Here is a 20,126-nt window from a genome sequence, read left to right on the forward strand (position 1 = left end):
GCATACAAGCCAGCAGGTAGTCTGCCAGAGGAATCGATGGCTTCATAAATCTGAGTCAGAAAGGGCATCCTCTGCACACAAAACATATCAAAGCCATTAACGTACTCTGGAAATGTGCCGTTTAACAGCTCTGCTAACCAGCTTTAAGAAATATGTCGAAGCGGTGCCTAAAACGGGAAAGTGTGATATTTTGGAAAATATCATCTGTGATATCTGTGGAATAAAGTGAAATGCATTTCTGATACTCTTAATCTGTACTGAATTAAGGCTTCTGAGGGAAGGTTTGCTCAGGGGATGTGGACCTTGGTGAACTACAACCAAGCCAGGAACACACTGAAATGTGGGGAAGCAGAGAATAGAAAAGAACATCACCTACGTATGTGAGGAAGGTCAGTTTAGATGTTCAGAAGAATAACGTGTCATTCTATTCAATTCTGTTCTATTCTTAGTATTATATTACACTACTATTTGAGAGTTTGGGGTCTGAAAAGTTTTTATAGAAATAACAGTAATATTTTGAAATATTAATACAATTTAAAATAATTATTTTAATATTTTAAATGTAATGTTTTTCTGTGATTACTCTAGTCTTCAGTGTCTCACGATCCTTCAGAAATTGTTGTAATATGCTGATTTGGTACACAAGAACATTTCTTCTTATCAATTTTTGTGGATTAATTGTAAAAAAAAAAAAAAAAAAAAGTGATTCTTTGAATAGAAAATTCTAAAGGACCGCATTTATTTAAAATAGAAATTTGTAAAAAAAGAAAAAAAAGAAAAAAAAATAATCAATTTAATGCATCCTTGCTAAATAAAAGTTCAGTCAAAAATATATTGCATTATACTGTATATTCATTGCAAATTTGTTGAAAAATCCCTTTTTTAAGATTATTTTAAACATTCCATTCATTGTGGTAGATGAGTAAAGCATTGAATAGACATTACAAAATGTTGGTTTAGAACTCTGTATATCATTTCTTTTTTTATATCATTGAACATCATTGGCTTTCAGTTGACAGCAAGTCATTTTGCAATAGAGTTTGTCAGTCTGTCTGAGGTAGATTAGGGGCTGTTCACACAGGAGGCATTTTAGCAATCTGTCTGCACTTTTTTTTCTTTTTTTTTTTTTGTGCATATGTGAGAGATGGAATTCTTTGGACACACTGTCTAGCTGTTTTTGTACCTGATACATTTAAATTACATACGCAGTGTGAATAGAGCACAATAGTTGGGTTCCAGATTTATTTTTCAAAAAAGCACTTTGTGGTAACAAACCTTTCAACACACATTTGCATTTTGTAGAAGTGACAAGTCAGGAATTTCAAGGAAAAAATAAAATAATAATGTTTAATTTCACCTCTGGGTACTAATATGCACCCTTTAAGGAGAGATAAGGTGCCAAGATGTACATCTGATACCCAGTGGATATAGAAAAGAATCACTCTCTTTAAAATAATCAGATTTTAATGCTTTACAGACGGAAATGAGATGGACACAGTTTTTGTTTTATCCAGCTGTACAGTGCAACTTATAACATCCAAATAAAAGATATAACACCAACATGTCAGAAGACAAAAATAAAAATACAGAAGCACGTAGTTGAAAAAAGGATCACCCCCTGGTGTCACTATATTGTTGAACCACCTTTTGCTTTAATTACAGCCTTTAGTCTGTTGGGAGATGTCTCTACTAACTTTGCACATCTAGATTTTGCAATATTTGCCCACTGTTCTTTGCAGAACTGTATTTCCTTCTTGGCTCTTTTATTCAGTTTTGAGCGATGTCCTGATCCAGGGAGGGTCTGTGTTGTACCATACCTTACACTTCTTAATAACTGTGCTTCTAAGCATTGATGAAGCCTTTGAAATGTTTTTGTATCCATCTTGTGCCTGTCCACAACTTTATCCCGGAGATCTTTTGACAGTGCCTTGCCACCCATTGTTGATTGTTTGCTTGAGTTGCACTACCAAGGCCTTAAATGCTTCAGGAAAGCTCTTTTCATGCTGAGCTAATCAAAATTAGCATAGCTGATCTTGGTTGAATCTTAGTTGCTGGATGAGTTAATTTGAGTACATTTTATTTTTGTTTTGTTGATTTTGTATTGTTTTGTTGATTCAGTTTAGTTTTATTTTGTTTGGAATAAAATAAGTTGTAGTCATTCAGATCCATACTCCATACCAGTTGGTGGCGGTAATGCACGTTTTTGTTGTGTGCCAACCTCCAAGAATGTACAAATCATTTTTAGGAGGGTAGGATCCTTTTTTCAACTCTATGATTCTGATTTTAAAATATATATATATATATATCTTATCATATATATATATATATATCTTATCTGTTATATCTTTCACTTAGATGTTATAAGTTGCACTGAGTAAGTGCTGGATAAAACAAATACTGTGTCAGTCTTCATTTGAGGCTGCAAAGTAACAAAATGCAATTATTTTAAAGGGGAGTGATTATTTTCTATACTGACTGTACTTAATAATATCAAAGATAGCAAACAAGACAGTGTACTTAACATGTTTAAAGCCATAAGTAAACAAATCTGAAAAATTATGTAATGATTAAATAATCTCAAAGCTGGTTTGTCGAAGGCTTAAAACTCTTCATGAATTTTTAAAATGCTTATGGAGAAAATAAATGGGGTAAAATTCTTCCAGTACCGAGGTACTAAAAACAGTAAACCTTCACTATTGCACTCTGTATGCTGCATTCCTGGTATAAATTTTCTCATGCATGTCATTTGCTAAATTATTAGAAGACGTTTTAAGAATATTTCAGCCTCATTTATATTAATGGCAAATTTTCAAAGACAATATCTCTCTTGACTGTCTGAGCTGTCTGCACAGTGGTGTTTTCTACAAGTGCCAGAGATTAAAGAGCTGAGCTACCTCGCATCATTATTCTACACGGCAAGTGAGAATTTCATTTGTGACTGTTGATTTTACAACATTTAATGCCACTATATCAATAAGCACATCTTCATTAGTCTACCTCCATTTATTCTTGACATGTCTAACTGAGAGATTGCCAGTGATGTCATATGCAAATGAGAATCTCATACACACTCAAGGACAACTGAGATATAGACATTTCATAGATGTTTCTTGCCATAATGATGTTTTAGCGGAAGGCATAAATCCATGATGTTTGCAGAATTTACATCATTTTAAATTATGTAACCTTGCATGATAGGTTCTCTTCACGATAAGCGGTGTGATTTGATATTAGATTGAGCTTACTGGCTTCATAATTTATCAGCTTAAGGTTGTTTACATATTGATGTTCTATTGTAGTTTTTGTTACATTTTAAATAGCTTTTATTTTTTGTTCCATTTTTTTTTTTTTACATTTTAATTATTTTTTATTATTTATTTTTAGGTTTAAATGTATTAATTAATTAATTACATTTCTTTTATTAATTTATTAATTAATTAATTTTTATTTTTGATTTTAGTTTTAATTCATTTTTAGTTTTATTTATTTTCAATTAATAATTTTGGTGTATATTAATCTAATTTAAGCTTTGTTCCAATTCACAAAAAAAATTTTTTTTAGTTTTAGTACCCTAGTTGTGAGCCTTTAAGATAGTTTAAATGTATGACTGAAATGTAATCTTTGACAAACAGTATTATAGACTTTCAAGTGTATATAGTAGGAGCTGTTTGCCTGCATAGAAAATAGCTACCCATGGACATCACCAAAACAGCTGGCAAATGGACTGTTTTGTCATAAAAGGACTTTGATGGAGCATCTTGAATCAGTTGTATCTTCCTTTCCCTATACAGTAAATCAGATGGCTTTCCAGAGAAACCATCACCCCGCAAATATTTAAAAGTGTAATCCTGAAGGTGAACCTTCTTGCACAATGTATACACCTGTTATCTAAAACAAACTGACAAAAATGAAGGTTCCCTCTGACTGTTCAGTAATCCCTGGTATTGCCTCCAGAGCTGTGGTGACTGCTTTGTTAGGTTGCTCTGTCAAGACTAGGTGGAAATGACAAAGTCCTTCCTGTATAACACGCTGGGTCTCCTGCAGAGCTCTAATGGGATCACATTTCCTCATGGTTAAAGAAGATACAGGAAGGTTTTTAACCATGAGAACTCTCTGTCTGACTTGCATGGTTGTTATGGGATTCTGAGGCAGAGCACACCACTGTGATTGTGCTAGGTACCAAATTTATTGGATTTGGTTTAATGCTGTTTCATTTGCTAGCAGCTAGATATCACTTTTGATTTATTTAATGCACCCTTTCTGAATAGGATGACCCCAAACTTTTGACCGGTAGTGTTTTTGGTTTATTTACTCCATGAAAAAATGAATGAATGAATGATGTCATTTATATTCATGTGTTAAACCTTTGCTATTTTATGACACATTCAGTCCCCCAAATTGACCATACCATTTTTTTTTTAGTTATTTGATTAGCAGTCCCAAAAATGGAATTCTCTTATCCAGACATGGATGGACAAAAATACAGACTGTGAAAAGATAGCCTAATCTAATGATTAGCACAATTATCCTGATAAGAGTCACCGTGAGCTCGATTTTAGATTTATTCGGCCATTGTTTGCATTTGTTTGTGTAGTCCAGTGCATGTGTGTCAATGTGCAGATGATTTCGCTTTTATCTGGGCTGTGTCTGGTTTTGTCACTGTCTTGCGTAATGCAATAAATCAGAGAGGCAATGACTGCCTCTTATTTAACATGATTAAATGATCCAGTGGGTTGAGTCCGTGTCTGCCCGCAGAGCTTTCAGAATCAATAACAACCCTGTAAAGCTTCTTTTGAGTGAAAAACAAAGTCCTACAAATCCTAATTGCCTGTGGGATTAAACTAACCAAGGGGACTGTAGTAATGACTCTGTTCTGCTGTGCAAGCTTTGGCAGCCATCTCTGTGAGATAAATCAAAAGAGATATAAATCAGATTCTGCTTGAACATAACTGTGTGGAGAGCAGAATATGTACAGGTGATGCGTAATATGATGTCCAATGCAATGTATTTCTATCTTTTTTTATGCTTAGATGAGATGCAGAGCTGTTTCTGGTCTGTAAATTTAATTAAATCTAGCCCCCTTTTACATGTAGGTAATATTATTGTGCAGATCCAGTTGTGGTGCATTAAAAGTACTGTTGAAGTGACAACGATTAAACATTTCATTTGCACAATGAGTCATTTCTCTTGTCACGCAACACAGAATGAATGAAGCCCTCTGCCAGTCAAATTATTGTAAAGGGTGCTTTAGTGTGATCTAAACATTGCTTGATTTATTGTTAGTTGAATCCATGTGGAGATACTACAGTTGCCTCTTGAAAATTGAAACAAATTGGCGACTACTTGCAAAGAATCTCATTTGTGATTTTAAAATGAGTTATGAGGATGAAACTTACTTTTTCAGTAGTCTAGTACAGTTTTCAACTCTACTGATTTAAATAAGTTAATGCATTTTAAAGGTGAAATGTGAGATTTCTGTACCTCTAGATTCACCAAGCAGAACAGCAAAATAATGACTGTTTTCAAACAGGTTTCCGGAAACACTCTACCTGTCTTTCACTGGTCAGACAAGGAGAAAGTCCAACCCCACACTCAGGACGTTGCTATGACAGGCTGGATGTGAATGGTCGAGTGAGCAATGTTTTGATAGCGCCACAGTGTTTACAATCATCCTTAAACATCAAGCGTATTAAAATAGGATAGAAAATATATTTACACTGGAAGAAATTACACACATCACCACCTGTAAGCATTTGTGCAAACCTGTGCTAATCCATTTAGATTTAGTAATTCAAATGTAACTTAAATTATCTATCATTTATTAATTTATTTCATTAGCTATGTTTTTTGTTTTGTTTTGCTGCCAGATTGAAATAAATTCAATAACTCTGATTGCAATGTTACCATGGCAGCAGCTACATATGCAAGCAGAGTCTCAGGTTTGATTACGTTGTCCTGCTTGTTAAACCAACTAAATTACCCCAAGTCATTTATATCATTAAGTTGAGGGGGGAAATAAATCCTTATAATTTGCCGATAATTTCTTGGCTCAGTCAATGCCCTACCTGTGAGACACACTGCTGATTAAACCTTGATTGCAGGCAAGGACTGCTATGCATTATTAATGAAGTCAGAATAATTGTCAGGTTTTATGACATGGGGAGAGGTAGAAATTGGTTCCATGGTCAGTTTGAGGAATGATGAGAATTTGCCCACACCGATGGTGCTGATGGCCCAGCATTAGTCACGGGCCTCCTGCAGCCTTAGCCTGCGACAGAGCTAATGATGTCATTTTGTAGCGTGACCATGCGCTGGAAAGCATTTATGGTGGCATAAAATGTCAGAAATTTTGAGTCCTGTACTTTTCTCCACTTCACCCCATTTAGCTTTTCTACCTTTTAAATATATGCTATGTGCGGAATAAGGTGTGTTTAGTCATTTCAAACAATGAGCTTGGATACAGTTCTGCCTTTAACCAATCTAGGTAATAGTGTTAAGGAAATTGTCCTAGGAAGATTTTCACAAAAAAAAAAAAAAAGGAAAGAAGAAATATTGATTAGGAATAGTGCCTGATGTAATGCATATGCACAATTTCACCTGATATTTGAATGTGTAATGCATAAATAAATAAACAAACAAACAAATACATTTTTGATTGTTCTTATTTGACAATCAGGCTATAAGTATGGGAACATGCTAACACTGAGAAAAACAATGTTGAAGGAACATGCGCTGGAAAGTATTTATGTTCGCATAAAATATCAGAAAATCGGAGTCCTGCAATTTTCTCCACTTCACTTTTCTACCTTTTTAAATATACAATTATTTAAAATTAGTTAAAGGTACTTTAAGTAATATTAGTCATTTCGCCATTTTGCAAACCACACACGGTCTTTCAAGACTTCAGCGATTCAGGAACCCTTAATGTAGAATAATATTTTTTCTGATTGGCTAAAAACATTAAGAGCCAATCTCATAAAGCTTTTTTTTTTTTTTTTATTGCAGGCTTTCATAGAGATGTGTGATGTTCCAGGTTTCCCAATTCAGTGACACGTGTCAGGTAACTGGGATATTTTCCATGTGATGTAAAAATCACTCAAAATGAAAGTCATGGCATTTGCCAAGTATGGTAACCCATACTCAGAATTGGTGCTCTTCATTTAACCCATCCAAGTGCACACACACAGCAGTAAGCAGTGAACACACACCCGGAGCAGTGGGTAGCTATATATCCGGCACCCAGGGAGAAACTGGGGGTTCAGTGCCTTGCTCAAGGGCACTTCAGCCATGGGTATTTAGGGTGGAAGAGAGCGCTGTTCATTCACTCCCTCCCACCTACTCTTGTCAGCACCGAGACTCGAATCATCAACCTTCGGGTAACTAGTGCAAGTCTCTAACCATTAGGCCACAGCTGTCCCAAGATGTTCTTTTACACTTTTAAGATGTTCCACTCCGATTATGATGCTGCTTTCAATGTGACTTCCAGTGAAGACAGTGAGGCTGCTCAGTAGGTTTTGGTACAGAGCCAGCATGTTTCAGTTTTGCCTCCATTTAGCTGCAAGCATTTCTGATGTTTGGCACTAATGTTGAAGGAATGCAGTTGCATCCAAATTTGCTTCATGGGGTTGAGGTCAGGGCATCCAACGAAAAAATTCTAAATGAGCCTCTGTTTTTGCACCAGGGGGAACATCTATCTCAAAAAGCAACCAGAAAGCATAGAACATGTAGTATTTATCACATTTTTATATATATATTTCTCTATGTAAGGCTTAAGGGAATTGCCTTAACAATGAAAAAGTATTATTTCTCCTTCTCCAAATTGTACAGCTGGTACTGTGCTTTCGTGCGGGTAAAGTTCTCCTGGCAAATCCAAACTCATCCTTTAGGCTGGCAGATGGTGATGAGTGATCCATCACTCCAGAGAATGGATTTTAACTGCTCAGGAGTCCAGTAATGGTGAGCTTCACACTTCTGCAGCCCACACATGAGCTGGTTTGTAGCTCCACAGCTGTTGAAACCCATCTCATGAAGTTTTCTGCGTGCTGACTTTGCTTCCAGTAGCTTAGTGTTGAATGTTGAATGCATTTTTTGCACTCTTACATGCTTCAGTATTCAGAGATCATGCTTGTTTGGTGTGTTTTACCACTTTTATGGCTGAACCGCTGTTAATCCCGGACATTTCTTTTTTTTTGTAATAACACCTCCAGTTAACCAGAACAGTGCATAAATGTGGCTGTCCTCATTTTATGACCGTGTTAAAAGCCATTGAGCTTTTCAGTTCGATGGCTGCATTTGTCAACAAGGAAAAGGTCTGGAATAGCTAAACGTTTTAATTAAAAAGGGTTCGTATCTACTTCTGCTCATGTAGCGCACCAGCAGGGTGTGTGGTTTACAGAAGGCTGATATATTTACTTTGTGTTATTCAAATGTAAGTTTTGAGGGCACCTACTGTGAAGTGAAGCAAATTCACAGTGGTTCTGCTTTCTGCACCATTAATTTTACTTGCATTGATCTATCAGGGGGTTATGCATGCATGTGCCCTTAGGGATTCATTGCTAAGTAGCTGCTGTAAAGAATGTTTTGATTTATTCTGATTTTTCTATTATGTCACAGCGAGCCACACTAATCAATACTGTATGTGGCTTGTTAGAGCACAAAAAGCAAAACATCAAAGATCTAAAAATAAGCCCATCTCCTAGAGGAAATTTGTTAACTCAGTGTTGAGTCACATCATTAATGGAATTATTTGAAATGCAAATATTGGAGCGCAAGAGAATTAACAAGTTGTGTCCAGCAGCTTGCAGGGAAATAATGTTTGTGTTTTATAGTAATCATGACCTGTTGAGCTTTAGTAACTTCTCTACCATGAAAAGCGTGTTGTCTAAGGTCTTTTTCGATAATAATAGGCAGAATAAGGAAAGAATGGGAGAAATCACAACAATTAGCATAGCAACTGTCGAAAATTAACTCACACCTTTCAATTAAAAGGGCCAATTGTCGCATTGGCAAAGCCATCACCATTTTTACAACAGTGTTAGCTCTTCAACACACATGCACATTGGCTGGACAGTTGTATTCAGCTTTTAGTATGGCTTGACCTGAAGAGGCCTAATTCGTGGTATAGTTTTTTTCATATTTTATTGAAGATTTGACCAGTATTGTAATTTAAGTGTCAGACAGTTTTGGAGATTTTGGAATCTTCCTAGACAAGGATGTGTATTTCCATAGAATATATTTTAATTTGGGTAATTGGAAAAGTCATAGTGAGGTTTATTTTTTTATACTAGGGTTTAGACTTTTTGCTGCAGTAGTCAGATGTATTTTAGTAAGTTTTAAGGACTTACTAAAAACAAATTCTGCTTTTATGTCTATTTTTATTTCTCCAAAGGAATTTTAGAAGAGATATTAAAAAATCTTCTGGGACTAGGCATCATACAGTATATTCTCCAGAAACTGCATTTTGATCAATACTTGGATTTAACTCCGTTCTGCTTAAAGTCTCTGGCCTGGCAAGATTGTTTTCAGGGTTGTATTTTTTGCAGCTGTATTGTCCAGGGTTGCACTGTACGAGTTAACACACAGGAGAATACCAGAGGCTTTCAACATGGAGACGAGCATAGATTCAACTCTAAAGAGTGCTAGCATAGCAGTCCCTCTTTCAGTGTTCTATGTGCATCGTGTACACTGACATTACAGAGACATCAATGTCTCAATGCTCTGAAAGAGGAATGTTGGCACTTCAGATGTCCCATTGATTATACTGAAAGATCCACTGGCCTTCTTAGTTCTTCACAGCTGTATCAATACTAGTGCCCCCATTTGTCCCCTTTGAAAGCAGTAGACGATGTATGATTACTAATTTGTTACAGTTGTAGCTCTAGATTAATGAAAAAATAAAAAAGTTTACATTTATATTAAACATGTTTGCTATGAGTCATTAAATTCCATAATTACTGGATAATTTAAATGAAAAAGATAGTAAAAGTACAAATAATAAATTGAGTGTAATTAAAATGATATGGGTATTATGCAGCGGGTATAGTGTCCTATTTTTGACATTTATTATACATGCAGTTTTAATGCCATTAATTAAAAGGACTGCGAGGAGCATGTGTGCATTCATTTGTGAAATTTATTTCACACTTCACTTTCACACTTCTCTTTATGTGAGCAGCAATGTAGAATAAGAGATAAGAAATTGTTATATGTAAAATAAATGTTTTTTTAATGTAAAATATTGATGTTGAGAAAAATGTTCAACATACATTTTTAATAATGTTGGGGAATAGTCATACCCATATTATTTGTGAATTTCACAAATGGGAAATGCAGTGTGGAGTGTGAAATGAAGAACACATTAAACATCTGTTTGTCTATTTTTTTATTATTATTTTTTACTTTATTGTTGTTATTATTATTATTTGTCAGGAATTTTTTTCCAAAATTATTGTTGCTTTATTTATATGAAATACACAACGTCAAAGCATTGCAGAAAGAGGGGGAAAAAATAAGAGAATAATAGGACTTAAAAAGACTAATACAAAAAAAGTAAACGCTTCCAATTGAAGATGTTGTTTACTCTTCAGTTGTTGGCCGTCTCAGATTAGCAATGTCAATTACATGCCACTTGATTGGAGCATTGATGACAGGACGTGTTCTTGGGTTGTGACCTCTGCATCACTCGAGTAGTTGTGCTTTTTATCTGCTGCCTCTCCAAGATAAGAACTGTTCCACGGCTGACACTGATTGCACATCTCTGGATAAGGCCTATACACCGCCGCATGCTATATTCTCTGAGAGGACAAACCTATTTCAAATGGCCACCAGATGAAATACGGTTCCTATAGCACAGATTTCGATTTTTGTGTAAATCGTTTTAACTGGTGAGGTTGGCTTAAGTTTTATTAGGTTTACTTCAGTAGGTTTATTGGCATGATGTATCCGTTCATCTTTGAAGAGTCAAGGTGCAAGAAATACAAAATGAATCCAAAATATCCAGTTTTGAGTAGTTTTTAGTTCCCTTTGATTTATGAATTGCACGACAATTGAGTGGCATAATATTTGTGTCTGTTTATATCACTACTTAATGTTAATATATGGAGTACTAGCGTTTGGCAACAGTGTCATCTGAGGCATAGCAGCTGAATAACTAATGGTAAAGTGTCCCCATTGAGCCATTCCACTGCAATCAGCTCTTTCATACCATTTCACACAGGATTCACAGGACATGACTGCTCTATGCTGGTGGCAGGCTGCACTTCCAACCCATGTGATGCGAAGGGCACTTCCATGTGCGAAGAGCAGCCGGGCGGTTTCAAGTGCACGTGTCACCACGGCTATACTGGCCTATTTTGTGAAACTTCTATCAGTCACTGCATTGAAGGATTGTGTCATCACGGATCAAAGTGTGTCGATCTCCTGCAGGGTTTCGTGTGTGAATGTTTGCCTGGTGAGAATGTTTTTGTATGGTCTGTCTCCTCCCGATCCCCCTGTTCTCACCTTCACTAAAGCATCCATTTAACCCTCACCCCATTTTTTATCTCTGCTCAGGGTTACAAGGACGATTCTGTGAGGAAAACATTGATGACTGTCTCAATAAGCCTTGTGGTGCACTCAGTATCTGTAAAGATGGTATCAATGCCCATGACTGTTTCTGTGCACCTGGGTTTGTCGGTAAGTCCACTGCAAGCAATTTTCTAGAGCAATTTCTTCCCTTGCCCAGTTTTCTAACATTCAATTCCCCACTGTTAAGCAATGTTTAAAAGGTCTGTGGCCTCAAATATGCTTCTGTATTGTAAGACATTTGTTGACCGTCTGCTTATCAGGAAAAAATTTTTTAAACCGCATTACCCTACCATCACATTTCCTGCCATCCATTCGACCAAGTAGACAGGATTGTTTTTTTCTTCTTCTTCTTCTTCCATAGCACCTCATCATTAGCTCGGGTTTATTTTATTTGAAGGGCCATCATGGCCCCTTTATTTGAAAGTAAATCCTTAATGAAATGAACCTTTCCCCATCTTCTTAAGGTCATAACTGTGAGATTGAAGTAAATGAGTGTCTTAGTCTACCATGTCAGAATGGAGCTTCCTGCTCAGATGAGCTTAACTCCTTCAGCTGTCTCTGCCCTTCCGGGACCACAGGTACATAATTCTTTCCTGTTATTGCAGTTTCACAGTCTGAATTTGGGTGACAAAGACAACAAAGTTAAATACAGCATTACATTAGCAGCGCGTAAGGTCATGGGTTCAGTTCCCAGGGAACACACATACTGGTAAAAAAAAAAAAGAAATTAATAAAAAGAATAGCCTGAATGCACTGTAAGTTGCTTTGGATAAAAGCGTCTGATAAATGTAAATGTGGTGTTGTTTTAATTATTTTTTTATTTATTTGTTTATGATTAATATTGTTCTTTTTTTCAAGGTTACAATAGTAGTCAAATAGTAATAGTAGTAGTATCAAGTAAAAATAGATTTGTCTTATTCGTGGAACGTCTCTGTTACGCATGTAACCGTCATTGCCAGATAGACGGAATGGAGACGTTATGTCATGTCGTGTCTTATTTGGGAGCCCCAATCACATTTACAGTGTTTAAAAGGGTCATATGATGTTGCTTCTCTATGCCCCTCCTTTCTGAAATGTGTCGATTTTTGCAAAGCTCATCATTCCGAAAAGCGTGTGTATGCTGATTGGCCAGCAATCCAGAGTGTTGTGACTGGCCAAATTCCTCCAGCGTGTGATGTAGGGATGTAATGATTAACTGAGAGCCGGTTGAAAATCATTTAAAATATTGACGATTCAAATCGGCTGAGATGCTAAAGAAATCGTAATTCAACTAGGGGTAGGAATTTATATGAATGTATGTCTGAGGGGAAGTTACTGTCAGTTTAGACAAAACCAATAAATCCCATTACAAACAAGGTATTTGTAGCATCCAGTGGGTACATAAATATTGATTATAATTATATATTTGTACTGTCTTTTAACATGTTGTTTCGTATCGTGCTGCATAAACATAAAATCATGTCTGCATTGATAAATGGAGAAACGACCAACGACAAGCGCTACTCTACAGTTCTCAAAACTTTAAATCATCAGTGTCACATTCTTTAAATATGGAAACATACTTACAGACTGAGTTAGAAGCGCCAGACTGTCCTTCCAAAGTTGGAATTGGCCCACTTTATAGAAACATTGCATTGGCATTGTTGACCACTCTTTTATGAAACAGTCATTGTCCTCCATATAATGCACTGCACACATCTGAATATTTGGTTTGAACTGTTCAGTAACAGTGTTGTAAATACAACTTAACCATTGATTTCTAGTTGTGCACTCTTTTGGACGGCCAAACAAAATAGTTTCGCTGTCACAACAAAGCACACAGCTTCTCCATAACATGGTGGCGGCGGCAACAATAAGAATAAAAGTTATGCTTTCTTTCTTTGCATGAACATTTGGGTGTCGTTATGCAAATCTTCCCACATTGTGACGTAGACATATCGGGGCGTGTTAGAATGAGCCATTTTAGGTAGGCGCCGTTGATGCTTAACTCTTATAAAGAATATCTCTTTGGATTTTAAACTTTAGTCTTTGCAACTTTAGAGAACTTCTTTATGCCCCAAGAGCTTGTAACGCTACTGTTTAATTTACTTGATGCTGTAAAGCACATTGGTCAGCTATTGCTGTTGTAAATGGTGCTATATAAATAAATTAAACTTGAAAAACATGTAATTAATCCTCAGATCTCCCAGGAGAAAGGAGAGACGTGATCACAGCGATGCCATGGTCATGCGCTCACATTGCAGACATGAAACATCCACTAACGCGTCTTCAGCGTGTTCTATACCCGGACATGACACACAGTGGTCTTGGCCATCATCAGGGGACAGGAAATGACCACAGCCAAGATGACATGGACAGCATCTTGAAAAAGATGCAGACCATCCGCAATTTGCTATTTTAGGGAAACTGCCCTTTTAATGCTGTAGCGCCCTGGGCAATCACATTGCAGAGGGGGGGACACAGCTGAATGCACCTTCTTGCCGACACTGAAGAGCTTGTTCGTGAGGTGAATGGCTTTGTGAAGTGTAGACATACACCCACTCAGCTTCAAAGAAAAAATTGGAATGAGTGGATGCATGCCGGCAACTTATTCTTTGCTTGGCATGCAAAATGCACTTGCCAATTCTCAATGGCCTTTTTGTTTAAACTCAGAGGTGATTGGGGCTCCCAAGTAAGACCCCTAATGTCATCACAACATAACTCGTAGTGACCAACAGATAGGGAACTTTATGGTGAAGTGTGTAATTTCCATGCTACTAGAAATACTAAATGGAATTGTTCAGAAAATATATATATATGAAGAATGTAAAAAAAAAAAAAAAACAGATTTATGTTTATAAGTGTGGAAACATGTCATCACAGTGTATGAGAAGGGTCCATAGTTTGAGCCAGAAGTTGACCACCCATTCAAACAAACAGCAATGATTTTAAATTGCCACAGATGACTTCACCTGTGAATGGCCTACTTGTAGTTGTCTCAGCACTTTAACCTGAGATGGAAGAATTTAAATTTGAAAAAAAAAAAACAATACACACTTCACCGTGAAGCGATATGCTCATTTAATGTGTCATGTTTAGTTTACAAACAACCCTTTAAAACAGAGAGGCACTTTTAGTTCTTATCCAGCCACATTAAATTTCTATTTCGAGAGTAATTTCCACTTAATTCTTTCATGTTTATGCAAATTGGACAGGAAATAGGCTCATTTGGAGGTATGAGTCAACTCAAGCTCTCAGTATATTTTAGGAACCTCCTGCCCAATGGAATTTAAATTCATCTACTTTCATTTCAAACAAGGAGGTGTATTGCTCGAAGGCTTAAAGGGGGATTTTAGATTTGTTTTTACTTTTATTCTAGATTCTTTGTGCTGTGAAAACTTCAGCTTATAATTGGATGGCATGGGAATTTCTACGACATCTCTCAATCTTATTTTCGTCTTTTGTGTGCCTTTCTCTTTTTCTCTTGCTTCTCAGGCAGTTTATGTGACATAAACATAGATGAATGTCTGTCATCACCATGCATGAACAATGGCACGTGTTTGGACCTCTCAGATGGCTATGAATGCATTTGCCCATCAGGTTTCTCTGGTGTGTATAATGTTTATAACATTATTGCATTGATTATCTCTCCATTGCTTTTCTATTGCTCTTATGGGGCCCAGCACAAAAATATGACTCACATCTTAACACTATACATAGTCCCCAAATCTTAAATGTCTTAATTATGAATGTAATATTTTTGTCTTTTGTGGAAAACTGTCTATCAGATATTTTCTGAGAGACACAGGCTTCTTTTAAAGTATTTCAGATTTCTGATGTTTCTGCTTTATATTGTGCTTTAAAGGTCCTGAGTGCTCGCTGGACATTGATGAGTGTCTCTCATATCCCTGTAACAATGGAGGCACCTGCATTGACCAACAGGGTAATTACTACTGCCGATGCGCGGCTCCATTTAAAGGTAATGAAGACTGAGGGACTGGGGTGAAGGGTGAAGAAAAGCAAAGTTAATTAACTTTAGAGAGCATTCCTCTCACCTGTCTGAACACATGCAGTCAGTATTGCCACAAGACATCTTCATTGTTCATACAATAATTTGAAATCAAAATGAATTTAAAATGTATGTATGTCCAGTAAAATATAGTCTCAATTATATTTAAAATAAAATATTCTAAAAAATGTAAAGTATAAAATAAAAATACAAAATAAAATTCTGATATACTGGACTCTCAACAAAATGTGGTTTCATCAAGCTGCTTTATACTCGACCTTTTGATTAAATTTTTTATGTCCGAAATGGTTAAAGGTGCAATGCATAGTTTTCATCTACAACAATCTAAGGATAACTGTTGAACATTTTGGTGAGGATAATGTATTGTAGTAAGCCCTGCATTTATACACACACATTACGGTATGCTGGTTCAGTTTAGAGGTTGATCGAATCAGACCTAAATGTCAGGACGCATTCCCCCTAGAGTACTGTGATCTTTGACTATGTTATTCAGATCAGGAAACTGTGGAAATTTGTGCTGTCTGAATATACCCGTTTTACACGTCTGTATTTTGTGCATTTTGTGCATTTGATGCTCAGCTGGTCAATTCCGGACACAGAATGCATCTCATCTAAAATCGATCAAGCAGCTCAGTCATCGCTGCTTATACTGAAACAGAGATCGTGGATCACACTTCCATTAGACGCGCAAATGAGGTTGTCAAGGATAATGATGATATCGGTTATTCTGGTTTGAAATTGAGGGAAAAGGGCACATGCGGCTTCACTGCTCTGAAACACAAGCATAGTGTGTCTATAGAGGGATGCTGGGAACATTAACCTATTTACATAGCTATCCTTTACTAAATGATCTGGTAACACTTTACAATAAGGTTGTATTAGTTAACGTTAGTTAATGCATTGGTTAACATTAATTAACAATGAACTACGCATCTGTTCAGCATTACTGTATCTTTGCTCATGTTAACTTATTCATATACAGTACTAATGCTTCTCTTCACAACAATACCACGAGTGTAATTAGACGATTCAAAGGCATGTCATTAATTTTCATTGAAATTGTTCTCATGTATCTGTCTCTAATGTGTAAGTATGCTATGAGTTCTTGTACCGTCTTTGATCCATGTATATTTATGTCTAATCCATTTTCTTTTCTTGTAAAAAAAAAAAAAAAAAAAAAAAAAACTTCACTAGTTTAAATTACAATTATAAGGTGTGTTGACTCATTTTGGTAACAGATCATGATTGCTCACCTATAACAGGTTGGAATTAATAAGATGACCCAAACTAGTCAAAACTTTTTTTTTCAGCAAGATTATCAGAAAATAATATAAATATCAATTAATAAGATAGATGAAATATGCAATTTAATTAATTTACATTTACTTAAAGATAAACCTTTCAAAAATATTTGCAGATTTATTAAGGCCTGAAAAAATTATTGCATGAGAAATTGCACGAAATTAAAGCTATTGCTAAACTTTATTGAAAAAGTTAATTAATTAAAATCATTGTGAAGTAATCCTTGTTATTACTAGTTACTGGAAGAGTCAAGTCATTATAGTGATTGTTTAAATTCACTGAAAAATAAATGTAATCCACAAAGTGGTTTAATTTGAATTAATTTGATTTTTTTTATGTATGGTGGTACATCAAAATAATAAATTGCAACTAATTAGGTGACAAAAAAAGGATTTTTTGTCCCTCTGTCTTGGAAAAGTCATGGAAATTCAGTGGTCAATATGTGTGGGAACCCTTTCAGAAATGACAAGGCTGCATTTGAATTAAATGTAGCAATAGAGGGATTTTAAGTGATTAGTTATATGAATTTTTCAAAACATTTTCTGTTGTTGTTTTTGTTGCAGATGGAATTGTATTTTTCATTCTGTATCTGGAATTTCAGGGATTAACTGTGAGTTGCTGCCCTGTGAGGCCGTTAATCCGTGTGATAATGGGGCAGAGTGTGTGGAGGAGGCTGATCCCATCCTCTTCCCTCTGGGTTTCCGGTGCCGATGTCGCCAGGGTTTCATGGGGCCCCGCTGTGAGATCAACATAGATGAGTGCAGCTCCAACCCCTGTCTACACGGCTTCTGTTACGATGGTAAATACTGTAGTTCTCAGCCTTGAACCCCAAACTTAAAAAAATTTCCTTTCAGTCTCATTAGCACACTGATACTCTAAGGCACTGTTGGTTTCCCCCTTTGACAGTGTTAGCTGTGACTTAGTTTTGTAAGCAGTTTTATGAGATAAAAGTTACTCGTTTCAGTATGACCAGGTCATGCTCCAGCTGTGAGAGAGGATCTGTAAGCCATAAATGCTGCTTTGTAATTTGAATAATGGATGATAAATGACAGAGTTAATACAATCAAAGTCCAAGGCATGGGGTTGTTCTCCCTCAGCAATCCAATAAGCATTTTTATTTTTTTTGCCTCTTCTTTATAAATAATTTCAAAAGCTGTAGATCAAATGTATTTTATCAGTTAAGGATTACTGATTGCAAAGCACTAAATAGACATTTGCAATTAAGTATTTTAAAATTGGAACCTGTAACACACTTGATGCTGTTGTATTTGTAGGCTAAATGATCAGTTATTGCATACAACCCTCCAACCAATGGCAGACAGGCAACGTGTTTAGGAAACCTGTTTGAAAACAGTCTTTATTATTGCAAATAACACTTACACCTACATATTTAAAACATCCAGTATATATCAAAGGGCCTTTAAAATGGGTAAAAAAAAATATATGTTTTCCAGTTGGCAGTATTTTATTCGGGTGATAAAGATTTAATTCCATATAGCATAATGGTGGATGTCATTGCAGTGACACCAAGAAGACGACAAACCTTGTCTTTGATAACTCGTAAGATTTTAAAGTTTGTTTAAAAATTTGGAGTAATTTAAAACCTCTAAAATTGAAGATCTATGCTCTCATTGTAACTGATTTTTATTTAATTTTGTTTTATTATTATTATTTATTTATTTATTTTAATTTGTTCCCTCAACAACAATCTTTTGAGTTTAATAACCAGGGTTCTCACAGTCTTGGAAAATTGGGTTATAGGAGGGATTTTAAATGTGTGATTTGTAGGTCTGGAAAAAGTCACAGAACTTAATAACATTTTCATAATGATTTTTTTCACTAGTTATTTTTTAACCTCTAAAATATTTTATAGGGTATAAATTTCAACCTCCAAAATATTTTATAGGATGGAAATTGCTATAAGAACTTTAAGAATCATATATTGATCTATTTATCAGTATTTGTTCATATACTTATGTAGCTAAAGACTTAATTTTCTTCTGAGTGTACATAATTTTAAAGATATTTTTCAAAATGTCTTTGTTTGAAACTTTTAGTTCACCCAAAAATGAAAATTTGCTGAAAATGTACGCACCATCTGGCCATCCACAGATGTAGATGAGTTTGTTCCTTCATCCAAAAAAAAGTGGAGAAATGTAACATTACATCACCTTCTCACCAGCAGATCTTCTGCAGTGAATGGGCGACGTCAGAGTAAGTCCAAACAGATGAAGAAAAAAAGCATCCCAATAATCCAAAGTAATCCACACAACTCCAGTCCATCGGTTAAAATCTTGAGAAACAAAAAGCTGTGTGTTTGTAAGAAACAAATCCATCATTAAGGCGTGTTTAACTTTCCAGAGAAAAAGTCATCTCATCTGACACAGGAGAGAAATATGTGCAGTTCAAGTACCATTTACAAGTAAAAACTGTTTTAAACAGCAGAAGATGGAGTTTTTCACTGGAGGAAGCATTATTATGGATTACAGACTGGTAATTTGGCAAGAAGCAAAGGTTCAAAGATAAAATGTCTTAATGATGAATTGTTTATTACATGAGGAAATAACTACTAAGTGTAACTTTAATGCATGAAATTTACTTCACAGTTTTGATATGCATATTAACATGCTGTGGTACACTGAATTGTGCTGTAATTCAATATTACCGTATGCTATATTGTGCTTTGCTAACTTAAACTATTCATGTACCTTCTAATTTCTTACCATTTAGCAGATGCTTTTTATCCGACATGTAGTTCACTAATTGCGCTCCCCGAGCAACCTGCTTTTAAGCACTATGCTCTGAGGTAAAATGGTGAGAGAGATGAAGGACAATTTTGTAACCAGGCAACCAAGTATTCCTCGTCCACCACTTGGATTCAAACCAGCAGCCACTTTGTATTGTCTACCAACATCTCCAGTCCCTACAATCTCCGCCAGACAAAGTTTACTTGTTTACTTTCTCCCAAACTGCACCAGCAAAAACAGCCCAGCACATGCTGTCCCTTAGGGCCTGTCTGCAATATATGAGGTGTGCAATCTGCTGTGTTTTGTGTGGGGAGAGAGTGAGAGGGCAAGGTGTATTTTTTGAGAAGCTGGTGTGAGTAATACGGGAGCCACTCTGGACTCTGAGCATTTAATGAGAGTAATCATGGGTACATGAACAAAGACAGAGTGGCAGCATAGATTATGTGGTCAATCTAAGGGATAATGAAGAATCCTGAGACTCGGTGCAGGCCTTGTAATAAATT

General features: G+C 35.9%; 1 protein-coding gene across 1 annotated transcript in view; it reads left to right on the plus strand.

Annotated features, from left to right (window-relative positions):
• The window catches only part of eys (eyes shut homolog), a 123,619-nt gene that overhangs the window by 25,072 nt on the left and 78,421 nt on the right, over positions 1–20,126 (plus strand). Inside the window, exons 12-17 of the mRNA XM_026277713.1 lie at positions 11,216–11,449; positions 11,551–11,673; positions 12,030–12,143; positions 15,040–15,153; positions 15,410–15,523; positions 17,478–17,675. Of these exons, the coding sequence (XP_026133498.1) occupies positions 11,216–11,449; positions 11,551–11,673; positions 12,030–12,143; positions 15,040–15,153; positions 15,410–15,523; positions 17,478–17,675 (897 nt within the window). The remainder of the gene's footprint in view (positions 1–11,215; positions 11,450–11,550; positions 11,674–12,029; positions 12,144–15,039; positions 15,154–15,409; positions 15,524–17,477; positions 17,676–20,126) is intronic.

This window comes from Carassius auratus, chromosome 13 (genome assembly GCF_003368295.1).
Source record: "Carassius auratus strain Wakin chromosome 13, ASM336829v1, whole genome shotgun sequence".
NCBI lineage: Eukaryota > Metazoa > Chordata > Actinopteri > Cypriniformes > Cyprinidae > Carassius > Carassius auratus.